This window comes from Emydura macquarii, unplaced genomic scaffold, assembly GCF_026122565.2.
Source record: "Emydura macquarii macquarii isolate MOO-44397 ecotype Brisbane River unplaced genomic scaffold, CSIRO-AGI_Emac_v2 contig_1254, whole genome shotgun sequence".
In the NCBI taxonomy this organism is placed as follows: domain Eukaryota; kingdom Metazoa; phylum Chordata; order Testudines; family Chelidae; genus Emydura; species Emydura macquarii.
Genome location: NW_027131391.1, coordinates 6,762,318 through 6,789,453, shown reverse-complemented (window position 1 = coordinate 6,789,453; position 27,136 = coordinate 6,762,318). Strand labels below are relative to the sequence as shown.

The following is a 27,136-nucleotide window of genomic DNA, read 5'->3' as shown; positions in this document are numbered from 1 at the left end:
TTAAAGGGGCAAATGCCAAAGAATTTCAATTACAATGAGGAACCAAACAAGGTTGTCTGCTAGTCCCTTGTTCTCCCTCTTCATTGAATCCTGGGCAGCTAGCACAAAAATATATATCAGAAGAATAGGTTTCAGTTAATAAAACAGAACACAACATTGTGCATTGTGTAGATCTGATACTACTGCCTACTAGTCCAGTACAATAATTTACATTCTAAAATAAATTAATGCATTCAATGATCTACCAGGCTATGAAATTAATTATACTAAATACAACATTAAATATAGAGCTGGAGGAATCTGTGATCAAACAGCTGCAAAACACATTTGAGTCTGTGTGTCCTTAGAGGTCGATATTTCTCCTAACCTCAACTGGCTCTATGAAATTAATTTTTGTCCCATTATTTCAAAGGAATAAGGATTTGTTGGACTGTAAAGAATGACATTTGGCTTGGCTTGGCTGTATGGCAATGGGGAAAATGAATTGGTTGCCAAAAATTCATTTTCTTGTTCAGATCCTACCAAAAAGCACGCCAGAGGAAATTCAAATAAGAAATGTGCATGAGACAATATGTCCCCAAGCGTAAATAAGAAAACTCTCTTTTGACCCACTCAGGAAGGGGGTTGGCAGCACCAACATTACTAGCATATTACTGGGCAGCTCAGGACAGATCACCAATGCATGGTGGCTCAGTAAACACTAGGTGGAAATCAAACAGGATTTAAAACATACTGATTTGTTACCTACAAGATTTAAACCAACACAAAAGGTGTCAGAACACACCTGGCCTCTGATCCAGCTGAAAGGTAACCCCCTCCCTGCTCCACTTGCAACTATCAAAATCAATACAGAATTTCAGCCTGGGTTATCTAGGCCAGCGGTTCTCAAACTATGGGGCTGGCCTCCCAAGGATGTGCGGGAATGTGTCAAGGGAGGCATGAGCTGAGAGCTTTTTTATGTGCGAAGAACTCTGGCTTTCAGCCCCAGGTGGCTGGGGCTCATGCAGAAGGACTGTGTGCACCAGGAAAGCTGGGATAAAGAGACAGCCAGAGCCCCACCCCCGGGCTCTCCTTTCCCCCTCTCCCCCATCCCTCATTGGGAGGCAGGTTCTCTTTCCACCTCCACATCTCCCCAGTCCCTCCCCTAGAGGTGGTGGGATTCCAGCTGTCAGCCCCAGGGTGGCAGCAGCAGTGCAGAAGTAAAGGGTGGCAATGGTGCACGAAGTCTGCTGTGAAAAGTGATACTGATGCAGAGACTCAAAGGTCAGAAGGAACCATCATGCTCATCTAGTCTGATCTCCTGCGCACTGCAGGCCACAGAACCTCACCCACTCCAGAAAGAGACCCCTAACCTCTGGCTGAAGTCCTCAAATCATGGTTTAAAGACTGCAGGGTACAGAGAATTCACCATTGACGCGCCGTGCCCCATGCTGCAGAGGAAGGCGAATATCACTTTTCACATCGCCACGCTTACTTCTCCGCTGTTGGCGCGCTGCTGCCTTCAGAGCTGGGTGCCCAGCCAGCAGCCGCTGCTCTCTGCTCTGCCTTCAGAGCTGGGTGGCGGTATATGTACTTGTGGGGGAGGGGAGAGATAAATAACTAGAAACACAAAGAAGGGGAGGGGAGGGGCTGATCAAATAAATTTGAGACCCACTGGTCTAGTCCATTGGATGATGTGGGGGAGGAGACTGCACATGCACAAGTCAGGCGGCTAGTCTGTAATGATGACAAAATACACGTTCGGTTTTTAATGGCCTGTTTAGGGTTGTTAGAGGCCAGGCGCTGGCCTTTTGTGCAGTTCAGGCAGAGCAAGACAGCGCTAAGACAGGAGCATCATGCCTAGAGCAAGTCAACAGGCAGCAGTAAAAAAGAGACCCTTGGCCATGCACAACAGTAGAAGGCCACCTGAAGGAGAAAAGCAGCCCTAGGGCAGTTAAGAGTGAGTTCCCTGCCCCCTGCTACTTTTCTCCGGGATGCATGGAGGCTCTGTCTGCTTCCTTGGGGCTCCCCAGTGTTACAGGAAAGGCCCCAAAGTCTACACGCAATCTCCTGCAATCCTAACAGTGCCTCTTGACTTCCATCAAGCCACTGATTTGATTTTGGGCCTTAGAAGAAAGTGTTTCCTCCGTTGCTGTGTTCAAAAGCAATCTGGGCTCAGCCAGCAGGTCACCCAAAGACCCAGTCAAAGATGGTTTATAGTTCTTCTTTCCGAAGTTCATCACCGTAGCAACTTGCGACCTCATCAGAGTTCCCAGAGTTCAGCTTACTGGTGTATTTTAGTCTAAACACATGCTAATAACTGACAGCAATTGGTGCTTGTTTTTTCAAATGGCTCCAAGCAAAAATGTGACGGGGCAAGCTAATGCCTTCACTTTCTATAAATGGTTTCAGTACAACGGCTACTGGTGAATTTTCATTTAGTCATTGACACACTTAGCCAAGTATCACGAAAGAGTGCGGTGCATGGCAGTATTACTAGCCCGCTTTTACCGATAAGGAAATAGCAGGTGAAGATAGGAGGCCTGTGTGAGGTTACCAGGGGACTCTCTCTTGCTGCATGTATGGGTTCTGCAGTCTGTGACTCTGCAGCTGTGGCATTTGCTTCAAAACTGCGCTCTAGAGTTTGTCACAAAAACCTGCTTTCGCCCCTCGAAAAATGTCAAACAAAAATTTTTCATTTGAAACGTTTTGTCACAAATGTTTGTTTTTCCTGGGACAATTTCCCAAATGAAACACACTGAATGTTTCACTTGGTTTCAATTCAAATAACAATTTTCATTTTGATTCAGTTGGTATATAAAGAAATAACGTGAGTTTTATTTTGCCCCTTCCTTTTTTTTTTTTTTCCTTTTTGCCATAAATTCAATATCTGCAGGTTGAGTTTGTTTGGTTTTTTTTTTTCCCACTTTTTCCTTTTGCTGCTCTGTAACTTTTTCATAGTTAATTCAACAAAAACTCTGTTGTTTAGTTTGCTTGACGCTGCCACAGGATTTCCAGTCTGCTGCACTTGGAAGCTGCAAATACCAGGAGAACCTGCCACTTTGCTGTGCAGTGCAGGAGGCCTGGGCTATCACTAAGTCAATGTCTGTCTGAGATTGGGAGGGGGGAGAGAGGTGGAAACTCGCTGGCTGAAGCTCAGTCCAGTCCAGACAAGGTGTTTGTAGGATGAGGCGCTACCTAAAGATTTGGTGAGGGTTATAACTGCCTCCCGCTGATGAAGTGCATCCACCTTTTGCTCTGTTGGCACACAGCCTGTGGGTCTTGTCTTGTCTCCTTTCTGCTTGGTGAGAAGGGTAGCTCATCTTTCAAAGGTAGAGGCGTCTCTACAATTACCCAGGCCTTTGTCACCTTATGATTAGACTCCTACAATGTCTGCAGCAGGGAGCTACACCATGAAAGCACCCCGAAGCTAAAGTTAATGCAGAAGGTGGCTACCCCATTACGCAGCTGAGATCCATGCAGAAAGCACGTTACCCTGTCTTCCAGAATCTGCATTGGCAGTTTGCTGCCTTCTCAGTGGGATTTAAAGAGCTGGTTTTAAGCTACCAAGTTCTAAGAGGTTAGGCCCTGATTACCAGGGATCCTAGTTTCCAAGATAACCATCCCCCACCCCACAAACTCTCTGATTAAAAAACCATTAAAATCCATGTTTTTCCACAATTAAAAGAAAATGCTGAACTTTAGTTTTCCTAGCCTTCCAGAGCTGGCTGGCTGGAGAGCAGCGACTGTTGGCCGGGTGCCCGGCTTTTAATGCAGCGCCGCCGCCAGCAGCAGCAGCAGAGGAGTAAGAGTGGCAAGCTGCCTTCAGAGCTGGGCGGCAGGAGTAAAAACGAAGGATTTTCTGTAAAAACGCACTCAGGACAGTTCCAGAGGGGTAGCCATGTTAGTCTGTTCTCAGCAAAACAATGAGAAGTGGGGTGGCACCTTAAAAGCTAACACATTTATTTGGGCATAAGCTTTCGTGGGCAGAAACCCACTTCGTCAGATGCAACTATGGGCAGTGGAAGTCCCGCCCCCCAGACTCTGCTGGGCATGCTCCAACCGCTGTCCTAGCATAAAAGGGAGCAGCCCAGCTCATTCCAGGTAGGACGTTGAGGAGGAAGGATGCTTGGTGGAGGTGCCAAGCAGGGAGCTGCTTCAGCACCCAGCTGAGGGAACCAGAGGTCTGATGGAGATCTGCTGCCCTCAGCAGACTGTCTGGAGCCAGATGCCGAGGGAGCGACCGATGCCAGGGAACCCGAAGGCCCCGATGAGACCCAGACAACAGTGTCCAGAGGCATGGTAGGAAGTAGCCCAGGGAGACGGTATGAGAGGTATCTCCTGCCTGAAATAGGTAAGCATGTTGCGGTGGGATCCTCGCTGACCAGGGTGGTGACCACTCCCATCCTGGATGGGGCCTTGGGCTGGGACGCGGTGGAGTTGGGTGGGCCTGTGTACCCTTACCCCCCACCACCACTCCCCTTGGGATGACAGCAACCCCCTACCTGAGCCTCAGGCTACAGAGGTGTGCAAACCCCTGCCATTGCTATCAACTGCTTACTTGCCCCACCCTGCCCTGCCCTGCCCTGCCCCAGGGGCAGCTATTGACTCTGGCAGATAGGCTGCATTTCCCCAGTGCTAGAGGCAGCTGACCTGGCTCAGATCTGTGAGATCCATGGCTGAGAGGACCCCAATCTGGTAAACGGCACCTGCAGGGGTGCCCCATTCCCCCCTTTACCTCCCAAACTTCCCTGCTGGGGGGTGTTGGGCTGGGCTTTCCCCCTGACACTCAGGAAATGAGTCTTTTGTTTGAGTAGACGAAGCATTTGTGGACCAGAAACACTTCAGCAAGGAGGGTCTCAGGAATTGCATGACGATGCAATGCTTGGAGCAGCAGGCTTCACAGGAAGATGCTGGAACCAGGGGATGGTATTATGAAGTCATCTTATCAGTTGTGCACCAATATTTGGATAAGACCATTTAAGTCATGAAACAAATGACAAAGGCTTCAGGTATTGTCACGTTCATACCAGACAATGCAGAAGTCACTATTCATTTTTTTTTCTGTTTTATATGTTCCAATCATCCCAATAAGGAAAAAGAAGCAATACCAGGAGACTTACAAGACAATGCATACCCGACCTGTAATGAACCAATCCAAGTAGAGTTCACAAACACCTCAGGGATTGAACGTTGTTTGCATGCACTGTTCTGCCAGCACGTAACGAACAGCGGGTCGATTAATACAAATCAGGGTCTGTAAACGGGTACCAGAGGCAGAATTTCTTTGCAGCCCTGTAAAATATAGTTGAGAAGATATTTTGCCTAATATTTGCCTTGATCTGCATTTGCCTCTCATACACCAACCTGGGCTACTGAGAGAGGGCAATTAGAAAGACACACATTAAGGCAGAGAATGAGTGTCTGTGTTCCTACTCCTGATTTATATTTGTCTGTGCTCTCCTGGCTACAGCACAGCATATAAAACTCCTTTGCTTGTTTAGTCTGCATGGAAGCACAAATCACAGCACTATGTCATCACAGCGTCTGGATTTCATTAGGAGCCACATGATCGGCTTGAGCTGCTGCTCACGCCTGGCCCCCTCACTCTCCAGAGTGCAAATATTCCGCACAGGATACAGGGGCAACAGAGCCCCCCACACAACCCTGCCTGTCAGGCGGCTGTGAATGGATTCCTTGTCCTCCAGTGACAATCAGCAGTGGCTTCCCTGAGTCCCGGTCAATTGGATTTAACTCCGAGACCTGAAGGCACGAGCTCCGTACCAGACGTGCAAAGGCTCTGAGGCACCAGAGGGTGGGCTGGTAAGCCGGTGGCGCGCTGCCCATTTACACCACTGGAGGGTTTGGCCCACTGTGCTTACTGTTGTATGCTCAAAGAAGCAGGGAGTCTCAGGTTTCAGGGAAATGTTTGCATTTAACTATTACATCCACAGCGTAGTAGATTGAACCAGACACAGAGAATCTCTACACCCTGCAGACCTGATTCCCAGTTACACGCCAGCCCTTTTCTGCTGCTGTAAAAGAGGCCTTAAAATGGGTGTAAACAACTTGCTGAGCAGTCCCCCTGTAGTGCTGAGCTGGGTAAGTGCTCAGCACTCTTCCTACTCCCAGCCCCCGGCATGGGGGGTGAGCTGGGGGACGTACTAAGGGTGACCAGTGGATATTCTCTACTTCCCAGGGTCCACAGGAACATAGAAAGAAGAGTGTAAGTTGGAGCAGCCCCTGAGGCTGCTCTAGTTTACACTGGGGGCTAGGCAGACACCTCCACAGCCCAAGAAAAGAGGGAATAGTGAGGCAGCTTGAACTCACCCTAACACCACTGCCACTTCTTTTGTCTCTCACTCAAGCGCCTGGCTGGGATAACTGAGAATAAGGCCCTGTGTAACTTGGAGTTGCTCTAGCTTATTTCCTCCCACCTCTGTACTCTGTTAGACCTGCAGCATCCTCAACATGGCAGTATGCCCCATTCCTTATTTTCAGGTGGGTGGGGAGCTGATTGACCCCATCATTAAATCAAATGAGCCTTTTCACAACTCTTCCACTCCGAGCAGTGGCCCAAACCCAAGGTTCTCCCATGTCCGGAACTCAAAATCCAGCTGCTGCATCAGAACTAAACTGGCCGTGCATTTTCGTCTCCTCCCATGGAATCAGAGCGGCTGGATTACTGTCAGAAATCACTTGTGAGGGAGCCCTCGGATGCAGGCTCAGACAGCGTTCAGCTCGGGTGCTCAGCTTTGTGACTCAAAGGATGAACACAAAGTTGGACACGTTTCTGATGACACGTTGCTCCTTTTTGGAGGCCGAGTTCAGCTCTGCGGCACTGGCAATATGGGACGTGATCTTCAATTGGCTAACCATCTAGGTCCGTGAGCAGCATCTTGTTTAATCTTTTCTTTCTGCAGTTGATGCCGTTAATGCACATTGTCCATTATCTGGAGTTTGGAGGGGAGGCATTGAAAGGGGTTGCAGGAGTTTTGCCTGGAGCACTATACACAGTTGATCAGGGCCATTAGGATTTTCGGCAACTTTTCCAGTTCTTTGGAGGATTTTTTTCAAGTAATGATGAAAAGACGCTGTCTTTCCATTATTCTGAGGGCATTTTGGGGAAGCCCTTATGTGTTTGAATCCACAGTTTGTAAAGAATTTTTCAATGAACTTGCTCAAACTAATGTAACCACTTCAAAGGGATATCCATAACATGCAGATTGCCTCGTGTGTCCTTCCAAAGGTGGGTGGTGAAGTCTCTGTGCTTAGACGCGGGGTACAATGGGTCATTCTCAATCATGATCTAAATCCAACCAGACCCATATCTAGTTTTATCAGTTACTGCCTGTGCAGTAACATTGCTGATCAGTTGTTCAACACCTAAGACCATGTTAGGGCAAATAACTTACTGCACAAAATGTGTTAAATTTGAACAATACCCTCTTAATCTTGGAGTCTGGGACTACGATGCAATCTCTTAATATAGTATTGCTACCACTTTTGACCTGAGTGGCTTTCCTACCTCCCAGGCCAAAGCTTCTTTCAGCCAGTACCTCCCACCCCAAACTAGTCTGTAGGCTTCTCCCAGAGCCATACCATTGTTCCAGGCTGCTACTTGGCTTTCTTTTTCTGCTTCTGTTCCTATGTCCCCCTGTGTGTGTCTCCGTGTGCACTCTCAGTTTCTGGCTGCACATCAGCTGGTGTTTACCTTCACACACACACACACCTGGTCAAACAATATCCACTAAGACCCTCCACCTTTTTGGTGCTCGTTTCTAGGCAGACGCCATTATGACTTATTTTAGGTGGGCCTCCTTAACTGTCTATCTTCAATGAAGGACAACGTTTACACTCATCAGTTTCAACGACCTTTTAACCCAATCCATTCCAGCAAGGTTTAACTCAACCCATGACGATATCCAGGGTAGAAAGTTCATTGCAGCTGTATGAAATGGAATAAGTTGAGCTTGTATTAGGTTTGGCAGTGTGATAAAGTTCATTTAAGAGATCATCATGCTAATAGATTGAGCTCCTTGAGTTGCTCACTGCAGGAGATGCAGAAATCCAGCAGCTGGTTCTCTCACAGCTGTCTGATGAGTGACCCAGAGGGGGCATCTGACTGGATCTGTGCCAGAGCCTATCTCTGCTCAGGATTCTCAGCCATGACCCTCTCATGGAGTGAGGTGCCTAAACCAGATCAACCCTTCCTCACTGGAGGGAAAAAACTGAGGAGCAGCTGTCACTTTCGTATAGCGCAGGGAGTATTTTACCTCTGTATATGGCACCGGTATGACAGCAGCTGGAATACTCTGTCCAGTTTTGGTGCCCACAGTTCAAGAAGGATGCTGATAAACTCGAGAGGATTCAGAGCAGAGCCTCGAGAATAATGAAAGAATTAGAAAATCCACGTTATAGTGATAGACTCAAGGAGCTCCAGCTATTCAGCTTAACAAAGAGAAGGTTAAGGGGTGACTTGATCATAGTCTGTCAGTACATACCTGGGGAACAAATAACGGGCCCTTCTATCTAGCACAGAAGGTGTAACATGATCCAATGACTGGAAGCTGAAGCTAAACAAATTCAAACAGGAAAAAAGGCATAAAATTTTCACAGTGAAGGTCATTAATCATTGCAACAATTGATCAAAGGTCATGGTAGATTCTCCATCACTGATCATTTTTAAATCAAGATTGGATGTGTCTCTAAAAGCTCTGCTCTAGGAATTATTTTGGGGACCTTCTCTGGTCTGTGCTATTCAGAAGGTCAGCTGAGCTGTTCAAAATAATCCCTTCTGGCCTAGGACTCTATGAATCTAAGCCCCTGGACTGATTCAGGCAGAGTGGGGATTTGAACATGGGGCTCCCATATCTAGCACCAGTGCACCAAGGATTAAGAACACCTCTGGCTTCATATTGTAGAGGTTTCAATGCAACAGGTGTTCTGGTAGGCTGCCTACGAGCACACCTACAAGACCGGGTCCCATGGAGGAGGGAACACACAGCACATTGAATCCTCCAAGGGATTAGAGCTGGAACAGCTCAGCAGCGTCAGCACAAAGGTGGCTGTGTGCCTGCCCAGCAGAAGACATTTCTGTGCCTTGGGGACTTTACCAGTGGAACCTGAGGTGTCTAGGGCCTTTAGGTGCCTATAGGGTCAGGCAGCAGCTGAGCGGTGGTTTTGCGAATGTCCGTGGTGCCTAAATGCTGGATGTAAGCCCCCAAAGGGGCTGTGAGGCACCTAAGTCAATGTGTGACTCCAGCCCCACGTCTCTAACATGCCTACCTCTTAGTTATTTGCAGGTCTGCTGTAGGCATGTTAGGCCAGGATATGAGAGAGACAAGGTGGGTGAGGGAATATCTTTCATGGCCCATCTGCTGTTGGTGAGCGAGACAAGCGTGCGAGCTTACACAGAGCTCTTCTTCAGGTCTGGGTGAAGACCTCTGTGCAAGCTTGAAAGTTTCTCGCTCACCCACAGAAGTCGGTCCAATAAAGGATATCACCTCCCCCACCTTACGTCTCTAATTCTTAGCTACTCAGCCACATTGTCTTTCTAACTGAGTGTATTAGCCTGTCTCTCACTACTGCCAACCAATCCCCTCCTTCAGCCAGGGATAGAGGGCGGGACTCCTGATCTCCAATATTTTACTGCTGCCTAGCAAACATTTTGTAAGGCACTGGCAAAATGTGTGTCAAGCCCCCTCTAGTGGTCGATTGACACGGAGACTAGCAGTTACTCGTCCTTCCAGTGGTAGAGGTTGGTGCTAGGGCTCTGAAAAGCCTGGTGATGACCAGTATGGGTGGCTGCATGTGCTAGAGTTTGTTTTTCCAATTTTCCTTTTTAAAAACTGATTTATTTAATACAATCAGAAAACAGCCTGTAAAATAGGTGTGTGAGTTAAAAACCATTACAACTGTCGGTTGTTGTATGACACACAACAACACACAGTGCACCCTTCACTTTGGTCATTTGTCCCACGTTTTGTTTGCTGGAGTCATAACTGGGCAGATTTGGAAGTTGAGAGGCACCCTGCCAATTGTAACAGGGTTCCTTTATTTTTACAGCATATGTATTTGACAGAGCTCACCACACCTTTGTCTTTTGAACTTGTAGACAGGTGTCAGTAAGAGAAGATAGTAACATTTACAATGGTAAAATCCATATTTTGGGCATATGCTGAAACAACATGTTTTTGATTCAAATGATTGTTAGCTGTCCAGTAAAACTACATTCTGTAAAAACTCCTGTCTGCGGGCATAGCAGAGAAATGCTGTGTTCTGCTCCTGGTGACTCAGCCAGTTATGCCATTGCAACTGCTTTTCCTGAGGTTAAACCCTACTGTTGCAAGAATCTTTCATGCAATGTTTTGCACGCACACATCTCCAGAAGAAGATCTCCAATAGCTTCCAATTGAAATTTGCTAGAATTACAAAACTTACATGAAGGGAATTAACTATTTACATACTAGCCATGAGATTCATCAGACCTCTTACATTCTCAAGCTGAATGTGTCCCGCTCGCAGATGCATAAATGTTCAGGCCAGAAGAAAGATCATGTAGTCTGACCTCCTGCAGGAGAGAGATGTATTTTTGAAAGCAAAGTGGCCATAGATGCTTAACTTAACCCATATAACAATGTTAGTATCCAAACTGACCATGCCTAGCGCTGTGGTGGATCTTTATACTGTATTAAGACTGGGTGTCTCCAAGAAGAGGTCTTCACTGCAAAGTTAACGCAGGGTGATCAGCGCTAGAATTTGCACACTGGGTTAGCTCAGCCTAGGTGTGAGCAGCCATGCTCCAGTTACTGTGTCCTCACGGGTCACGTGCTCCCCCAGGTATGTCACTAGGAATTCTGGGCTCCAGTGAGCTGATTCTAGGAGTCCTTCCCACTGAATTGCGGGAGAAATTATCTTTCCTTCTAGGCATCCGAGGGAATTGTGGGAAGGCACTGGAGAACTATCTACACTAGACTGGTTTAGCCTGCATCCACACTGTAAAGCGGACAGGTTACCAGCCCAAATGAATGCAGCTACTGGGCTCTAACCCACATCCCCAGCTGGGCCAGCTAGCTTGGGTTGAAGGCGCCACTTAACTCGAGTGAGAGGGTTTGGGTGTGGCCGGGCAGAGGGTCTCGGGGAAACACCTGAGCTAGAGCCCAAGTTAACTCTTCAGTGAAACCCTAAAAGATCTACTCCAGCTCAACCAGAAGTTAGTGGGCTCCAGTCAGGACTCACTGGGTGAGGTTCTCTGGCCTGTGTTATACAGGAGGTGAGGCTGCATGATCATAATGGTCCCGTCTCTCTGTAACACCTAGGGATCTATGAAGCCCATGTCACTATACAGCCCCACTGAGCACTGCTGTCCACACCAAGGAAAGCCTCCAATGTGGAAACATTACAAAGTTACTGCAGTTTGTTTTGGGCTCTGTGCAAGTCAACCTGACAGGTTTTCCTCAGACCTACGCTCTGTGGACTCTTCATCCCAGCCAAGAGGGAGAGACAGAGAGAGCTCCCTCCCCACACAGTACCCCCCGACTTAGGGATTTCTGGGACTCTGAAGATCACGTCTTCAAGTCTCCTTTTTCACTGCCAACTGTTAATATTTCTATGCATTGCACAAGCCCGTACTATGAACCAAGGCCTCGAGTCTCTGTTCTAGGGGGAGGAAGCTACCATTCACCCCATTATGCAGCTGAAGATGACTGAGAAGTTACATATGGCCATTTCTGGGAGGGCTGGGACTTGAACCCATGTCTCCAATGTGGCAGCCCCCAAATCTCATCCATGAAGTTTTTGAAATTAACCTGCCCAAGCTGATTCTCCCTGGGCCGAGCGTGTTCAGCCTTTCCAGCCAGCAGCCGAACGTATGTGCAAAACTCTGTACCACACCGAACATTTCAAGGCATGATAAACTGAGCTGAATAGCAAAGTCTGGTCCTGCCCCCTTAGTCCTGTTGAGCAGGGTCTCATTTTGCCAGGGACGCCACGTCGATCAGTGGACGACTCACACTGGCGGCACAACCGAGTGTACGAGCACCCTGGGCCAGCGCCTCGGCTGTCCCCGTATATGCTGGCTGCAGCCGATATGGAAGGAGCTGGTTGCAAAACCCTCATCTGGGTCCTATGCCAGCCCTGCTCCTTGGGGTGCCCTAATCTTTTTGGGCTGACTATGGCCTCCAAGGAGCTGTCCAGCAGGAAATACCAGAGGGCACCTTTCCCACTCCCTATGCCAGCTCACCTCAGTTGGAAACGCCTCTACATTGGCGAGGACCAGGCAGACTACGGCCCTTGGTGCGCCCAGAGAGGCTTTTCTGCTGGTATTATTCATTGCCAAGTTATTCCTTTTACTCCAGCACAACCTCCATTCTCTACTGAAGCTGCCCCACCGTTGCCAGCTGCCCCCACAGTGCCATGGTCCCAGGGAGCTGTGGGACAGAGTTCATGGGGCCCAGCCGTGGTGTGTGCTGAGCCACTGAGCCAGCCCAATGCCCCTTCCTTCGGCCACAGCACATTGGTTGAGCCACCAACACGCCTCCACCCAGGACTGTCCAGCGTGCTGCTTGGTCCAGGACCAGCGTGGTCCAGCCCACCCTGGACCATGTATTGAACCACTGCTGCTTGTGGCTCCCAGTCTCCTCTGTTTGGGAGCCCCCTCAGGCCCGTACCATGTGCTACAAGAACCCCTCCTCATTCAGGAGCATGCTATGATCAGGACATTACTATGGCCCCTGGGCCCTTCCATTTAGGGCCTGCCTTGTGCAAAGGGAGCCCCCTGGGTTCCCCACACTTGGGACCATGCCCTGATCACAGTACACATCCACTCACTTGACATTCTCGAGAGCCTTGGGGACAGGAGCTGGGCAGCTCCTCTGCAGAGCTGGGCTTAAAATCCTTTTTCATTGGTGGACCCCCTAAAAAGTTTCAAAAGGAGGTGCAGATCCCTTTGGGGCTCTCAGCCATAGTCTGCGGACCCCCAGGATTCCACGGACCACAGGTTGAAAACCACTGTTCTATAGTGATAACCACCTTTCGCAGCCCCACAGACTCCTCGACTTTAAGGTCAGAAGGGACCATTGTGATCATATAGCTGGACCTCCTGCACATCACAGGCCACAGAACCTCACCCACCCACTCCTGTAATAGACCCCTCACCTCTGGCTGAGTTACTGAAGTCCTCAAATCATGGTTTAAAGACTTCAAGGTACAGAGAATCCACCATTTACACTAGTTTAAACCTTCAAGTGACCCGTGCCCCATCCTGCAGAGGAAGGCGAAAAAACCCCAGGGTCTGCCAAGCTGATCCGGGGGAAAATTCCTTCCTGACCCCAAATCTGGCAATCAGTTAGACCCTAAGCATGTGGGCAAGACCCAACAGGCTGGCACTGGGAAATAATTCTCTGTAGTGACTCAGAGCCCTCCCCATCTAGTATCGTGTCACCAGCCATTAGAGATGTTTGCTGCTAGCAGTCGCAGATCGGCCACATGCCATTGTAGGCAGTCTCATCAGAGCATCCCCTCCATAAACTTATCAAGCTCGGTTTGAAGCAAGTCAGGTTTCCTGTCCCCAGTGCTCCCTTTGGAAGGCTGTTCCAGAACTTCACTGATGGTTAGAAACCTTTGCCTAATTTCAAGACCCCTTAGACATAGTCTGTGGACCCCCAAGTGTCCATGGACCACAGGTTGAAAATCATTGTATTAAAAGACCCAGCAGACTTTCAGTTCTCTGGTCTTATCTCCTAGACCCTGTGGCAACTGACCCACATGTACCCCGTGTGTAGCACTTCCTTCCTGCCAACCCTCCCCCTGGCAGGAGGCTCCCACAGGTACTATCCCTGTAAGTACGCACTGTACCCCAGGCTGGGCTGCTTTTCTCTACGTGAAGGATATTAACATGGGAGGTATCCGCATGCCTATAGTCACACTGGTGCAATCCCATAACGGCGGCTGGCTGCAGAGACACACAGTCAGGCCCCTGTCGCAAAGGCAGAGTTTGCTTCCTTTAGCTACCCTAACATATCCTGCTCCTTGACAAACTAAATATCTGTGGGTACAGCCAGTTCCCACAGTAAACCCAGCCCTGCCAAGATCCAGCCACTGAGCTGGGAGAGAATGCAGTCCTGAGCCTGGCCTGCCAGGCTAATTGGAAGAGCATGGGCCCCACATCTGGTAGCTATTGAGAGAGAAGAAAAGCATTGGAACAGAGGAAGCAAATATTTCCTCCAACACAAAGGAGGTGAGAGGAATGTCCCACTTCAGAAAGAGGCCCCTCGGCACTGGCCTCTCCCAAACACAGAGGCCCCACCACCCTGACCTTCCCCTCCACTGGCCCCTGCGGCACTAATCTGGCAATCAGGAACATGCAGCAGCTGCCTCTCTCCCCACCAGGAACCCCAAGAGCAGCAGCAGCCCCGCCTGCCTCTTTCCTTGTACCCCCCAGGCCCTGCGGTACTAGCTTCTCCTGCCTAGCATGCAGTCCCCAGCAGGCAGGGGTCCCCCTTCCCACATGCACTCCCCCCAGACGCACCCAGAAGCCCTCCAGCCCCACCCCACTGTGAACTCCTGCCCTCGAGTCTCCACGCTGCAGAAACACCACCCAAACCAGCCACTGTGGCTCCCTCAAACCTTACCTCTGTTTAGACCGCGTGGTCAATAAGCCCAGTTCTGTCCCGCCCTGTGTGTGGTCATTTCTACCGGCGCACAGTGGGACCAACGCTACTAATCAGAATGGGAGCATTGTTAGGCCACTTTGCAAACGATTCCCCCCCTGGTGCCAGGCCCAGTGTTGCTTGGGGAAAGTCATGTGCAAACACACACCCATCTGGTCCCTTTGATCCTTTGCCTTCCCCGCTGACTCTTCTCACGCTCCCACTTGAACTCCAGGCTCCCTTTGCCAGACAGGGGTCCCTCCACGCCACGCAGCGGTGCCAGCTGTTAAGCACAAGGGGGGATAGGTTCACTTCATTGAAGTGCCAAGTATTCAAGTATTCCTCCAAAGGACAGACGAGTTCTCTGCAGCTGCTATAATTGACAGGGAAAAAACCTAGTGTCCCAGCACAAAGCTGTGGATACATCCCCCGATGCACACATATGGGCGAGTGCAGAAACACACAGTAATGGGGTGGGGGGGACCCTCACACCAGGCTAGGCTAACCCAATACTCAGATCTGGGTGCCAATCACCTGGGCTAATTGTGCCTGGAAGCATGTTGGGGCCAGGCCAGAAAAAGGAGGGACGGGCTGGCAGGCAGGAGAGGGTGGGGCCAGGACTCCTCTGGATCCCAGCAGGGATTCTGTGACCAGCCGCAGTGACACATCAGGGCACAAGTTAGTGCAAACCTGAGGGCTACCCTAGTCTGTGCAGGGTCCAAACTGAGCCCCCACAATTACTGACCTGGGTAAAGGGGGCCCAGACAATCTCCTGTCCCTGGGCTGGGCTGGAATGGCACAATCGCACAAAGCTAAACTCGAGGTCAGAGACCCGAACATTCGCTACATAGGTGCATTCAGTTTACATTTCTCAGCAACTTCCTCAGCATCAGCAATCGTTACAGATATCTGCCCTGAAATCAAATCTGACATTAAAATCATCAGTTCTATGGAAGGTAACCAACAAAGGATTCGATTTTAGTGTTCTCTGAATTCAGATTGTGTCCATTTTCATTGGGCAGGAAATTCAAATGTTCCTGAAACAGCCTCATTCTGTCTTCTGGCTCTCAAAGGATTTGCTTCTGTGCTCGCCGGCTGTTTTTGTTTCTTCTCTGTGTTTGCTGTCTGGCAGATTATCGGGAATCTGTCCATAAACATTGAATTTCACCCAGAGAAGGGCGAGCGACAAGATGAGTTATTAAAAGAAATATAACGATTTGCGAGTTATTACAAGAAATACCATTTCTGGCACTTTCAGAGACCCAAATACAAACAAAAAAGACGTTATTTTTAGAAAGTAAATAAGGTCCCTGTGCAGACAGACACACTGTTTTGAGTATCACCCATGCAGAGTTTCCTCGCACTGGGGGCTCCCTGGAGCAGTGGTTTCCAACCAGGGGTACCTGTGCCCCTGGGGGTAGGCAGAGGTTTTCCAGGGGGTGCATCCACTCATCTAGATACTGGCCGCATTTTACAATCGGCTCCGTTAAAAAGCACCGGTGAAGCCACTACAAACGAGAGTGTGTTTCGACGGCTCCACGTGCGAGACACTGCGGTGTAAGCAGAGCGGTTCTATCCACACGTGTCTATGTCACGGTGAGATGGTAGCGATGGGGCAGCAAACCCTTTCTCTGCTGGGACACGGCTGCGTGTGTCCGGGTGTGTGAGCCCCTCGTTTTGCAGTGAAGTGAAAGGCGGGGATACGCAAGGCAAAGCAAACTCTTGCAAGGGGCACGGTGGTTTGGAAAGGCGGAGACCCACTGCCCTGGAGCTGCATCGAGAGAGGCTACTGTGCACCCCGGAGCTGGGCGGGGACTGGGGTTTGGGGGGCAGCGCGCGGACCCAGCCCGCTTGCAGCGCCCCTCGGCTCTCTCCCGGCTCCGCAGGGGTGCGGCGAGCTGGCTAACCACGAGCCAGCCGGCAGGGGGCAGCAGAGAGCCGGCCGCAATGGTTCTCCGGGACCAGGGCAACGCACGTGACGTCGCACCCCCGCGCGCGCGCGCAGCCGGGGAACGTTCAGCTCCCCCGCCCCGCCCCCGCCATTGCCGAGAGCGAGCGAGCGCGCGCGCGCACAAACCGCCGGGCCCCTCGCGGTGACGTCCGCAGAGCGTGCGCGGGGGCGGGGCCCGGGCTTGTCGCGTGCCATGGATCGCGGCGGGGTCGGGGGCGGGGGCGCCGGGCCCGGCGAGGAGGATCCGGCGGAGCGGGCCCGCCACCGGCAGCAGGCGCGGCACTACCAGCTGCTCTCCGAGCTGCAGGCGCTGGTGAAGGCCTTGCCCAGGTGAGCCCCGCCCCCACCCCGCGGGAGCGCGCCCGTCCGCTCCTCTGCCGAGCCGCCCGGGGCCGCCTGCCCCTTGCACGGGGGCCGCTGCGGGGCGGGAGGCGCGGCAGAGCCGGTGGGGGACCCGGCCCGGCCCGGCCCTTCTCCGCTCCGGCCGCCCAGCAGCGCTGCAGGGGGCCGGGCCGGGCCGGGCCGGGCCGGGCCTCCCGCCTCCCCTGGGAGGAGATTTTGGTACACACCCCCGCGCGCGCACTGCACCCCCAGCGCGGCTCACACACATGCCCGGGGGCTGCCCCCCCCGCGCGCGCACACACACACACACACACCCGCGCGCACACACACACACACACACACACCCACATCCCGCGCACACCCGCTCCTCTCTCCGCAGCTCCTGCCAGCAGCGTTTGTCCTACACCATCCTCAGCGACCTGGCCTTGGCGCTGATCGATGGCACCGTCTTCGAGATCGTCCAGGGGCTGCTGGAGATCCAGCACCTGACCGAGAAGAACCTGTACAACCAGCGCCTGAAGCTGCACGGCGAGCACCGAGGTGAGAGCCGCCCCCCCACCCCTCCCGGAGAGCTGGGCTGGCCAGTCCTGGGACCCTTTCCTCTGTCCATTTCCCCTCCCTTCTCCTGCCTAATCAACTGGTATTTTTAGGTGGGTTGCTTTGCAGTCCAGCTGCTCCACGTTCTCCGGCAGGGTCAGATTGTATAGAGATCGATTGCTGTGACTGGGGGGGGACGGACAGCGTCTTGCACCCTGATCTAAAGTACCCCAGCACAAGGGCAGGCAGCACAAGCACCAGCATGTGTGTGTGGCAACCCAGTAGATGTGACATCATCAAGTGTGTGCAGCCGGGAGCATTTCTCCACTCCTTTCCAGGGTGTACCTATGGGGTTATGCCACAAAACCAGCGTTTTTATGCAGACTGAAGAATTAATGTAACTCCTCAATGGAAAGTGAGCAGTGTTAGTGGCTCCCTTTTAAAGCGCTCCCATCTTACTGGGGGTAGCAAACTGACCTGAGAGCTTGTGGACAGAATTCTGCCATCCAGACACCTTGATGAGTAAATTAGTGTGATGGTGGATCTCCACTTCCTCCCCAGGAGCTGCTCTGCTCCTGACAGCAGTGTTTTGAAAGCCGAGTTCTCTGAAATACAAAGTTTAACTTCCAAAGCCTTGCCTTCTGCTGTGAATCGGGGAAATGCTGACTGTGACTACCTTGCCTATGGTCATTCTAGATGTAGAGTCTAACTTCTGTATTTATTAATCAGTGCTCAAGCAAGAAGTGTTCCACAGACACAAAGAGGCCCAGCAGTCCTGCAAACCGCACAACCTGCCAGTTCTCAAAGCAGCTCAGCAGAGGGAGCTGGAGGTAAGGTTTTTATCAGAACTTTCTTCTTCACCGCTTGTGGCTGGAGCTGTTCCTCCCAGCTGCAAATTGCAGCCTTGTTGCAGTGGTGTGTCTTTTGTAAAATCCAGTAAAGCCAAGTCTAACTGTGTGGCACAAATATTGAAGCCGGTTCTGAACTCAGTCTGGAGACCTGTGCGTTAGACTCCCGGCTAAAGGGCCTGGTGATCAGAAAGATGCGAACAAAGTTCTTTCCTCCCCATCTTCAAGCAGTAAGTAGTGATGATCAAACCCTGTTGTGTGCTCTAGACAATCACTCCCAGGGATCTATCCTGAGAAGTTGCTTGCAGAGGTGAAAGGAATGGATTCTCTGTGTACTGTGGACTTCAGGTGGCAGATTGCAGATATGGTGGAACTGCTGTTAAGGCCCCCGTACTAGTCAGTGAAGTACAGTGCTGCTAGACTCCTAGAAATTACAGCTGGCAAGGACGGGCAGAAGCGGAGAGTCAGGTTAGGAGTCTTGGTGTGCTTACTGACCATGTTCATTCCCCAGGAAGCCCCATGTGCGGTTGTTCCCTTGCTCAGGCTCTGCTCTTATTTATCTCATAAACCTCTTCCTGTGACATAGGAAGTCCAGCTACCGTAGTTATTGTTTTGCATGGCCTCTGCTGTTTGCCACGTGGGCACAACGCCGCAGTGTGTTTGCCCACTGCATTGGTTTGAGCAGCTGTGATCGTACTATGTCCATGCTGAGCTCTTTACATTGACTGATTTGTAATGGGCTCTCTTGGTTTTAGAGCCCCTAATGGTGTAGGCACAGGGTTGCATTAGAGACTGATTCTGGAGCCTTTTTCAGATAGGTACCTGTGCTCATACAGTAACTCCTTTGCTTTGGTTTCCCATGACATTCCTCACTGTTCATTTCTCCCTACTTAAACATCTGTAAACTTTCCCCAGGTAACCACCATGTTTGGCCCTTCCTGGGTTTTTTTTCTGTCAGACACTACTAGGACAGAACTGCTTTCCCTTTTTTTATATCTTCTGATATTTTTGTGATTAATATAATCAACTATTGCTAAGATAGTATCTCTCTAATCAGAGCTGCTCTGTGTTTTTAAAAGTTTCATTGATGTCAGTTCTAAAAAGATGTAACTGGGTGTTGAGGGTTTTCATAAATACACCAAGTGTCTCAATCTGTAAACACGTCATTGCAAAACAATGAAAGATTCAATAAAAAATGACTATCCAGTTATTTTTATTTTCTAACAAACTTCACAGAACAGTGCATTTCATGTCAGGTTTTCCCGGATCTTAGGGTTACTTAAAATCTTAAAACATTTAACCCTTACAGGCTTGAATCCAAGTTTGGTTTCACACTGAGCACAAATAGCTTAAAATAAAAAGCAGTTCTGAACACAAGTATAATTTTCCTTCAGATGAAATAGGTCTGTCACAGCCTTCTAAAGACAGTCTCTTGTCCCTGTGTTTTGTTGGAAATCTCAGCTTTTTCCCAGGCCCTTCAGACCTTTGAGCTCCATCACTCAAACTCTGGTTCCTCTTCAGGATTTATAGGCTTCCACTGGCTTTTGTCTCCTCTCTGATGCCTGGGTCTATGCAGCTCCTTGAAATTTTCAGCTTTGGGTGTAGCATGGATTGGACTCCATGATTCCTTCCTTTGATGCTGTGGGGAGCAGTTCCCCACCTTTTTAAAATCAATATTTGCAGGTCTCTCTCCAGAGTCCTAGGTAAATGCCCTCTTCTCCCCTTCCCTCCAATTCTTTAGAAGAGCATGGAATGGCAGTGCTGTGTAACCGCCTGCCTCCTCTGAGAGTGCAAGCAGTGCCACACTTCTCATCAGTATCTTCTTTTCTTTTTACATAAGAAGTCACTGCAGGCATTCCTTTGACCTGTCGATTGGATGTGGTATTGTCTGAAAGCCACGGGAAGCAAACCCAGAAGCCAGTGCAGATTAGTAATGTGGGATCCAATAAAACAGTCACCCCCATACACAACCTAGCTTTTGCAAGTGCCTACACCTGAAAACACCAGTGACTGGCACTGTAGATAGGCAGTGTAGCCTCTGCTTAAGCACAGAGCCAAGGGCCCTGGAGAGCTTATCGCAGTCACTGTCTCATTATGATTTTGGGCAAGTGGCAACGCTAGTCATTCTGTAACACTCAGTAATCATCTCAGACTTGCAACAGCCTTGTCAAGTAAGTGTTATTACCCCCATCTTACAGAGATACAGGCGGAGGTTGGGCCTGGCCCAGGGCCGTCCCTCCAATGAATCAGTGGCAGAGCAAGAGGTTGGGTTGATGTTTGTCGAAAAAGGCCTGTCTTTCATCTTTGTGTTACTGTTCTCTAGATAAGACAGATTTGAAAACTCCATCTATGAGAATACTCTCTCTTCCTCCTGTGAATGGGCTGATCTCTCCACAGGGGGCTGGGGTTCCTACAACGAATCAGTTTGTAGATGCAGAGGTAGCAGTGACTGAACTGACCTTCCTGTTAGGAAACCAGGATTCAGGGCACTTAGGTCTGTGAACAAATCTGCTCCAGAGCCTGGTCTTACTGCTGCAGACATGAGTGCATCGAGTCCTGGTGCTCTAACACACATCAGTAGAGCAGTTGTCCCGTGCATTGTGGTGGGGTTTCCTCAGACTGTGGTGGTGGTGCCTAGTCTATCTTCAAGCCCTTCAAAAATGCAGGGAATAAGATAATCTTGGGGAGTACAAACAGGACCCAGGACCCTTTAAAACTTCCAAAGCTTCAAAGTAGCCTCTGGTTTTCATTAGACAGGGGCTAGAGAAAAGCTAATCAGAAAGTAACTGGCGGAAGAACATTAAACTTCTTCAGCTTTAGATTCCTAGTGTCTTTTTTTTCATTCCTCAGGCTGTGGAGCAGCGTATTCGAGAGGAACAGAGACTGATGGATGAGAAAATAGTCTTCGAACTGGACCAGAAAGTAGTTGACCAACAGAGCACCCTGGAGAAAGCTGGAGTGTCTGGATTTTATATCACCACAAACCCACAGGTGTGTGGGTGAGCTGGGAGTTTAAGATTTGTCAATACTTTTACAAGTGATTGGCATCTTTTTGTCTCCAAGAGACAGTGGAAATTGCAGCCTATGATGTAGATGGTTTGCAATGTCTCATGTAGCTAAATAGTCCAATCCAAGATTTGCATCATCTTTAGCAGTTATTGCAAATACATGTCCTGGTTGGGAGCTGCTTGCTTCCTGCAAGCTCTTTGCTCTTCAAGCTGTAGGAGCCAGCTCCTGTCATGGACTTTGATGCCCTGATGGAAACTATGGTGCCACTTGTTACAATCACTTGCCAAGATTTCCCATCAATCAGGCTCAATCCCAAATTCCTTCATATCTCGCTTGCCATGTGTCTTTATAGCGAAGCTGGGGATGTGCTGCTGTTCTTGTTCCCTCTGATAGTTCCCCATATAATATGTCGTTAGGTACGTGTGCATCTTCCAACCTGCTCAGATGGCCCAGCCAGCGCAGTTGTCTTTGCTTGAGCGGGGCTGTCACACTTGGTACATTTGCCCTTTGAAGAACCTCTGCGTTGGTAACTTTATCTTGCCATTTGATGTTGAGAATATGGCAGCAGCAGCAGCGCATGTGGAAACTGTTGAACCTTTTCTCCAGATGAGCTTAAGTTGTCCATGTTTCCCCACCATACATGAGTGGCGATGATACAAGCTTGGTACACTAGCATTTTGGTCTTGATGGTAAACTTTGAGTTGTTCTGTGCTCTTTTAGTTAGTCTATTAAAGGTGGTGGCAACCTTTCCAGTCTGAACCTTTAGTTCTTCATCCAGTTGGTAGTCACTGTAGAACCTAGATAGCTGAACTCTTGGACCACTTCTAGCTGGTTTGCATTTCAAGTGACTAAAGGATCTTGTGAAACCCCCTATCCTAATACAACTGTTTCTTAATGCTGGTGGTGAGAGCAAATGCCTGACAAGCACTTGAAAGGCAGTCCATGAGTCCTTGCTGTTTCCTGGTTAACGAGGCGGGGGGTAGGGGGACTTTCACAGCAGTATGGGAAAGGGGAAAAAAAGTGTAACTATGAAAATCTGAGTGTAAAACCACAGAACCTGGCAGGGGATGCAGTGGCAGCATGGAAAATACTTTTAGCATGGTTTTTGAAATTCACTAGATGCCAGATTGACAGTGGCCTTCAACCAGTTTAAAGTTGGCTTTGTAGTTGGAATTCAGAAAATCTGTGTTCAATTCTGGCTCTGTGACCTTGGGCAAGTCACTTAATCTGTGTTCCCATTCCTCATCTGTACAATGGGATATTACTTCCTCTTTCTCATCCTGTCTATTTAGATTGTAGTTTTTTTGGAATAGGACTGTCTTACTGTGTGGTGGTGGTTGTTTTTACAGTGCCTGGCACAGCAAGGCCCAGATCTTGGTTGCAGTCTCTAGCCCCTGCCATAATAGAAATAACCGATTGTTTTCCATAAATCTCCTTGGGGGCCCATCAGTCTGTGTTCCTATTCCAGTTTGCTATCCTATTATTTTTCAGAAATATGATTTATCTGTATTACCATAGTGCCTAGAAGGCCTAGCCATGGACCAATACCCCATTGTGCTAGGTGCTGTACAAAAACAGAACAGAAAGATACCCCCCTGCCCAAAAGACTTTTCAGTCGAAGTAGGACAAGAAACAACAGATGGAGACAGGCAGGGGAGTATGAGAAAACTGCTGACACAGTATCAGTCAACATTATTGGCAATGGTCTCAGCATATCAGGGGCCTAACCGTTGTCAGGTTTTTTGTAGGTATCATAGAAAAGGAAATTTATAAGAAGGGTTTTGAAGGAGGATAATGGGGTAGCTTTGTAGTTGTTTACGGGGGGCTCCTCACCCCTGGGTCATGGAGTAGTCTGCTCCCATGGCAAACAAGTAATACCCAGCCAGAGACACAACCTCAATGATCACTCCACCTTTCTCTTTTGGGGGCATTTTAACTTTTAAGTTTTTAATGGAACATGTCACCTGAGTCCCATACATGCTACATAATCAAATGGCGGCAGAGCCAACAGGCTGCTGTGCGCCCTCACCTGGTGTATTGCCAACAAGCAATGGAAAAGGAAAGAGCCTTTACTGTTGTCTTAAAGCATCGGTTCCCTGTAATGGGATGATTTGTACCAGATCTCATGTGGTGATGCACCTCGCACTTTGTGGATGTGTCTAAACCAGAATAAGCCTTAGTTCTGCATGGGCAGTTTTTCTCTTTCATTCCCCTAGTGTGACTGACCGTCTGTGTGCTGCAGGCCAGGTTCTCCCTCTGCAGCTCTCGCTAGTAGCCAGTGTCGGAGTCATGGGACTGCCTAATTTCTTCAATAAAGTCTTTCCCTTCACAGGAGCTGACTTTACAAATGAACTTGTTAGAGCTGATACGGAAGCTGCAGCAGAAGGAGTCGTACCCAGAAAAGGCTTTTTCCTGAATAGGGCACAGCTCTTCCTTTTCCAGAATCTCCCTCTGAACTTCACACTAAAGAGACTACTTAAATCATTTGCTCTGTAACATCAGAGAGAAGCCAGCGGTCACCAAATGTAAATAGCTGAAACTATTGGGTGTCCTTTTTTCAAGAGGCCATGATGGGCAGAGGGAGCAATTAGAAAGCATCGTGCTCCTTCCATAGCTTGCACCCCTCAGAGCAAGGCATCTGTTCTGATTCCCCGTATGTCCACCACCCAGCTCCTCAATTACAGCTGCTGAGGAATTTCCATGTTGAGGTTTAGAAAACATGGCCATTAACTGGTGGTCTCTGAATAAGAAAATCAAGTTCTTTTGTGGGCGGTGCAGTGTCCATTCAGCCCAGAGTCCAAACTCTTGGGTGACGTGATGTGTGGAAAGTGTGCCCACAAGACCAGAGCCAGAGTTTCTGGGCACTTGGAGGGGGGTGTGTAAGCCACAAGATTTCTCAGAGAGCAGCCTTGGCATGGGTTTTTCTAACACATGGGTGACCAGACTATGCTTGGCATGACGTTGGCAGCCAGCTAGTGTTCTGGAGGTGTTTTTCAGAGTGCCCTGCTCAGTGGCTCCTTCCGGAAAGCAGGAAATGGCTGCAACGTCTTAAGTGACCTGTGTGTGTGTCTGAGTGGATCACTCTGGATTAGTAAGCGGTATGCGCTGCTCCATCTCAACAAACCCAGACTTGCCTCGCTCCTTAGAGCTGGTGTGTGCGCGTCCCAGGGAAAAACTGCAAATGATGGTACGGCATTTAACAGCTGCTGGTATCAAAGGCAGGAACTGGCTTTTTAAAGCAGACCTCTGGCTAGAGTAAGCGCTCCTTCCCGTAGCAGCCGCTGGGCAGATAACGACACAAGTTTCCCTTCATTGTGAGCTGCTTCTCCCTTGTGAAGGAGAAGGCCAAGCCTGTGCCCGCCTGCTCTGGGGCGATGAAGGCAAATGTGTGCTCAGCCTGAGCCTGTCACGGTCTGTCGGGGGACACTCAGGGTCATGTTACCGTATGTGACTTGAATGCCAGGTTCAGAATGTTCAGAAATAAATAATTCATCTGCAATTCATGTCTGGCTCTTGGCTCTGGTTGCCAGCTGTCTGATCACCCTGAACAGATGTTCTGACATTGTGGCGTTGTCAAAAGATGGCACTGGCCATTTCAGAGGAAAGGGGCCATGTTAGTGCTGCGGTGACTGATCAGCTGCCTCCAAGGTGGATGTTGAGAGCAGCACAGGATTAGGTGAGAGCTGCAAAGACCTGAAAGAAGCTGTAAGTCTTTCTGGGGGAACATAGCGTAGTAAGTTTATATCACTGGGGACCAGCAATTGTACATATGAGGTAACTACACCATGACTAGCTCTCAGAGCCGGGGCAACGCACGGGTAGGGTGACCACCCATCCCTCACAGTCCTGAAATGCAGAGTTCAAGTCCTGGTCCTGGGCTGAATCGCTCCAGGACAGCATTTGTCCCAGATTCCTTGCGGTGCTGTTCCATGCCTGCCTGAGGCTCAGGGGTGGCGACCACCTCTTCTCAGTGTGGGACAGCTGAGGTGCACCTTAGCCCATCCTTCCTCATGAGGCTCTCCCTACCTCTCCTGCCTGTGGCCTTACTCCCGGCCAGGCCGGGAGCTGGAGCCATGTAGTAGTAAGAGCTACCGCGGGAGGCTTAGACCCTCCACCTGTCCTGGGCGGCATGCACCAGGGGGGTGGGGACACAGGCTAGGGGCTGCTCTCAGGCACCCTGGCCCTCCTCCCCAGGGCAGGTGGAAGGTCTGGAGCTCTCCACCCTGGCCCAGACTCCCTCGGCTGCTCTTAACAGCGCCTGGCTTCCAGCCTGGCCAGGGGCTCGAGGGAAAAGGGAGAAGCAGGAGACAGGGCTCCTGTATGGGTCCTGCTTTTGCCTTTTGAAAAGCGGTCACCCTATGCCCGGTGCTGGCCCCTAGGCAGCCTGGCTTGCTGGGGACATCCCAATGTAAGGCAGGGAGCCGTGCACTCAGGAGGGAGTGGGATGAGGGTTACAGCTGGAGACAGGTAACAGCTGGAACCCGGGGAGTGACCCATGGATGGGGGGATACCCTGACACTGGGACAGGTGGGATGGAGGAAGATGGTGGGGAAAGAGGCTCGGAGAACAGGGGCTGAAGAGAGAGAGAGAGAAGGCTGAAGGGAGTGAATAAACTCGGTCCATGGAGGGTTTGGCTGAGGCAAAGCAGGACTTTAGGCAGGACACTGGGCCACCTGCAGCCCTGACTCCACCCTCTGCCTGAAGTGGCGTGGGGCAAGGTCCCCGCTCCCTCTGACAGGCATGTATGGCAACAGGGGCCCCTCCAGTACCTGCCCCAGCAGCTGGGGAGTATCCGCGCGTGTGCGTGGCCTGCCTTCTTCCCACCACACACACACTGCCCTGGGGCTCTGCAATTCAGTGAAGCATGGTGTCAATGCACAGGTCACGCTGGGTTTGTGTTTTCCACCTTTGCTGTGCAACCACTACAGCCAGAGACTGACACGTTTTACTGGCCTGACCTCATCACATGACGACAGGAGCTGGGGCCCTAGGCATGGACCTACAGTGCCCATGTGTTAATCTGGCCCTGTGGCCCATGGAAGGAAGGAGAGCAGAGACACTCCTGCTGCCGTGTAGACTTGATGGTCAGAGGGAAGCTGACCACACACAATCAGCGACCAGCCCCACAGCTCTGGTGCGGCTGGCTTGGTTCCATTTTGGCAGGACGTGGGAGCGATGCAGCAATGCTCTTGGGGCTTTGGAAGAGCACAGCACACACAAGGCAGGGCCCTGGGGCTGGGAAGGGGCTTTTTCTAAGGCCCTACTGGGGACGCAGGGATGATGTACTGCACCAGATCGCCTGCGCTTTCACAGCGATCGTCTCACTGCAGCGAGCGGCCGGGAGAGATTCCTGAGCAGACAGAGCCACTGAAGGACCGTTATTAATAAGCAGAGCTAGCATCAGCACCTTTGTTACAAGCTGTTACCCAGAGGCACTGAGCATAGCCGCAGCACAACACAATACCCCACGCCCTTGGCAATAGCAGCCGCTGGTGTGGTACATTTCACACGACACAAGCAACAGTGCACCAAAAAAAGCGTGGAGCCGTGAGTAACAACGGTGTGTGTAAAGTAGCCACCTCCGGCAGTCACAGCAAATTCACAGCAGCCTGTACATAACGCCTGGGCCGCCCAGCTGGGCCCCAGGCTTCTCCACGGGGCCAGCCATCAGCCGAAGCAGGCAAACAGCCAGGCTATGGGGATGTAAGCCTGGTGTCCCTTGCCCTGCTACCCGCCTCCTGCAACCCTCTCCCAGGGCTCGCAGAGAACTTCTCCCAGCCACAGTGCCTGGGGGGGGGGTCTTGCTGCAGGGCCTGGCC

General features: G+C 50.4%; 1 protein-coding gene and 1 long non-coding RNA gene across 3 annotated transcripts; both read left to right on the top strand.

Moving 5' to 3' along the window:
* The first annotated feature begins 4,105 nt into the window (after nucleotides 1-4,105).
* On the top strand, nucleotides 4,106-5,910 carry LOC137154567 (uncharacterized). Its single transcript, XR_010920239.1, has 2 exons — nucleotides 4,106-4,281; nucleotides 5,075-5,910. It is a non-coding gene; the product is annotated as an uncharacterized lncRNA (long non-coding RNA).
* A 10,790-nt stretch (nucleotides 5,911-16,700) lies between these two features.
* Nucleotides 16,701-24,820, top strand: DGCR6 (DiGeorge syndrome critical region gene 6). 2 transcript variants are annotated; one of them, XM_067550177.1, is made up of 5 exons: nucleotides 16,701-16,911; nucleotides 17,303-17,463; nucleotides 18,190-18,290; nucleotides 21,159-21,299; nucleotides 23,650-24,820. In XM_067550177.1, exons 1-5 carry the CDS (start codon nucleotides 16,775-16,777, stop codon nucleotides 23,731-23,733), a joined length of 624 nt encoding a protein of 207 aa, XP_067406278.1. In that variant the 5' UTR covers nucleotides 16,701-16,774; the 3' UTR covers nucleotides 23,734-24,820. The 2 variants fall into 2 exon arrangements, with proteins under 2 accessions (XP_067406278.1, XP_067406277.1); XM_067550176.1 differs by having other exon boundaries at nucleotides 23,635-24,820.
* Nucleotides 24,821-27,136: the final 2,316 nt, after the last annotated feature.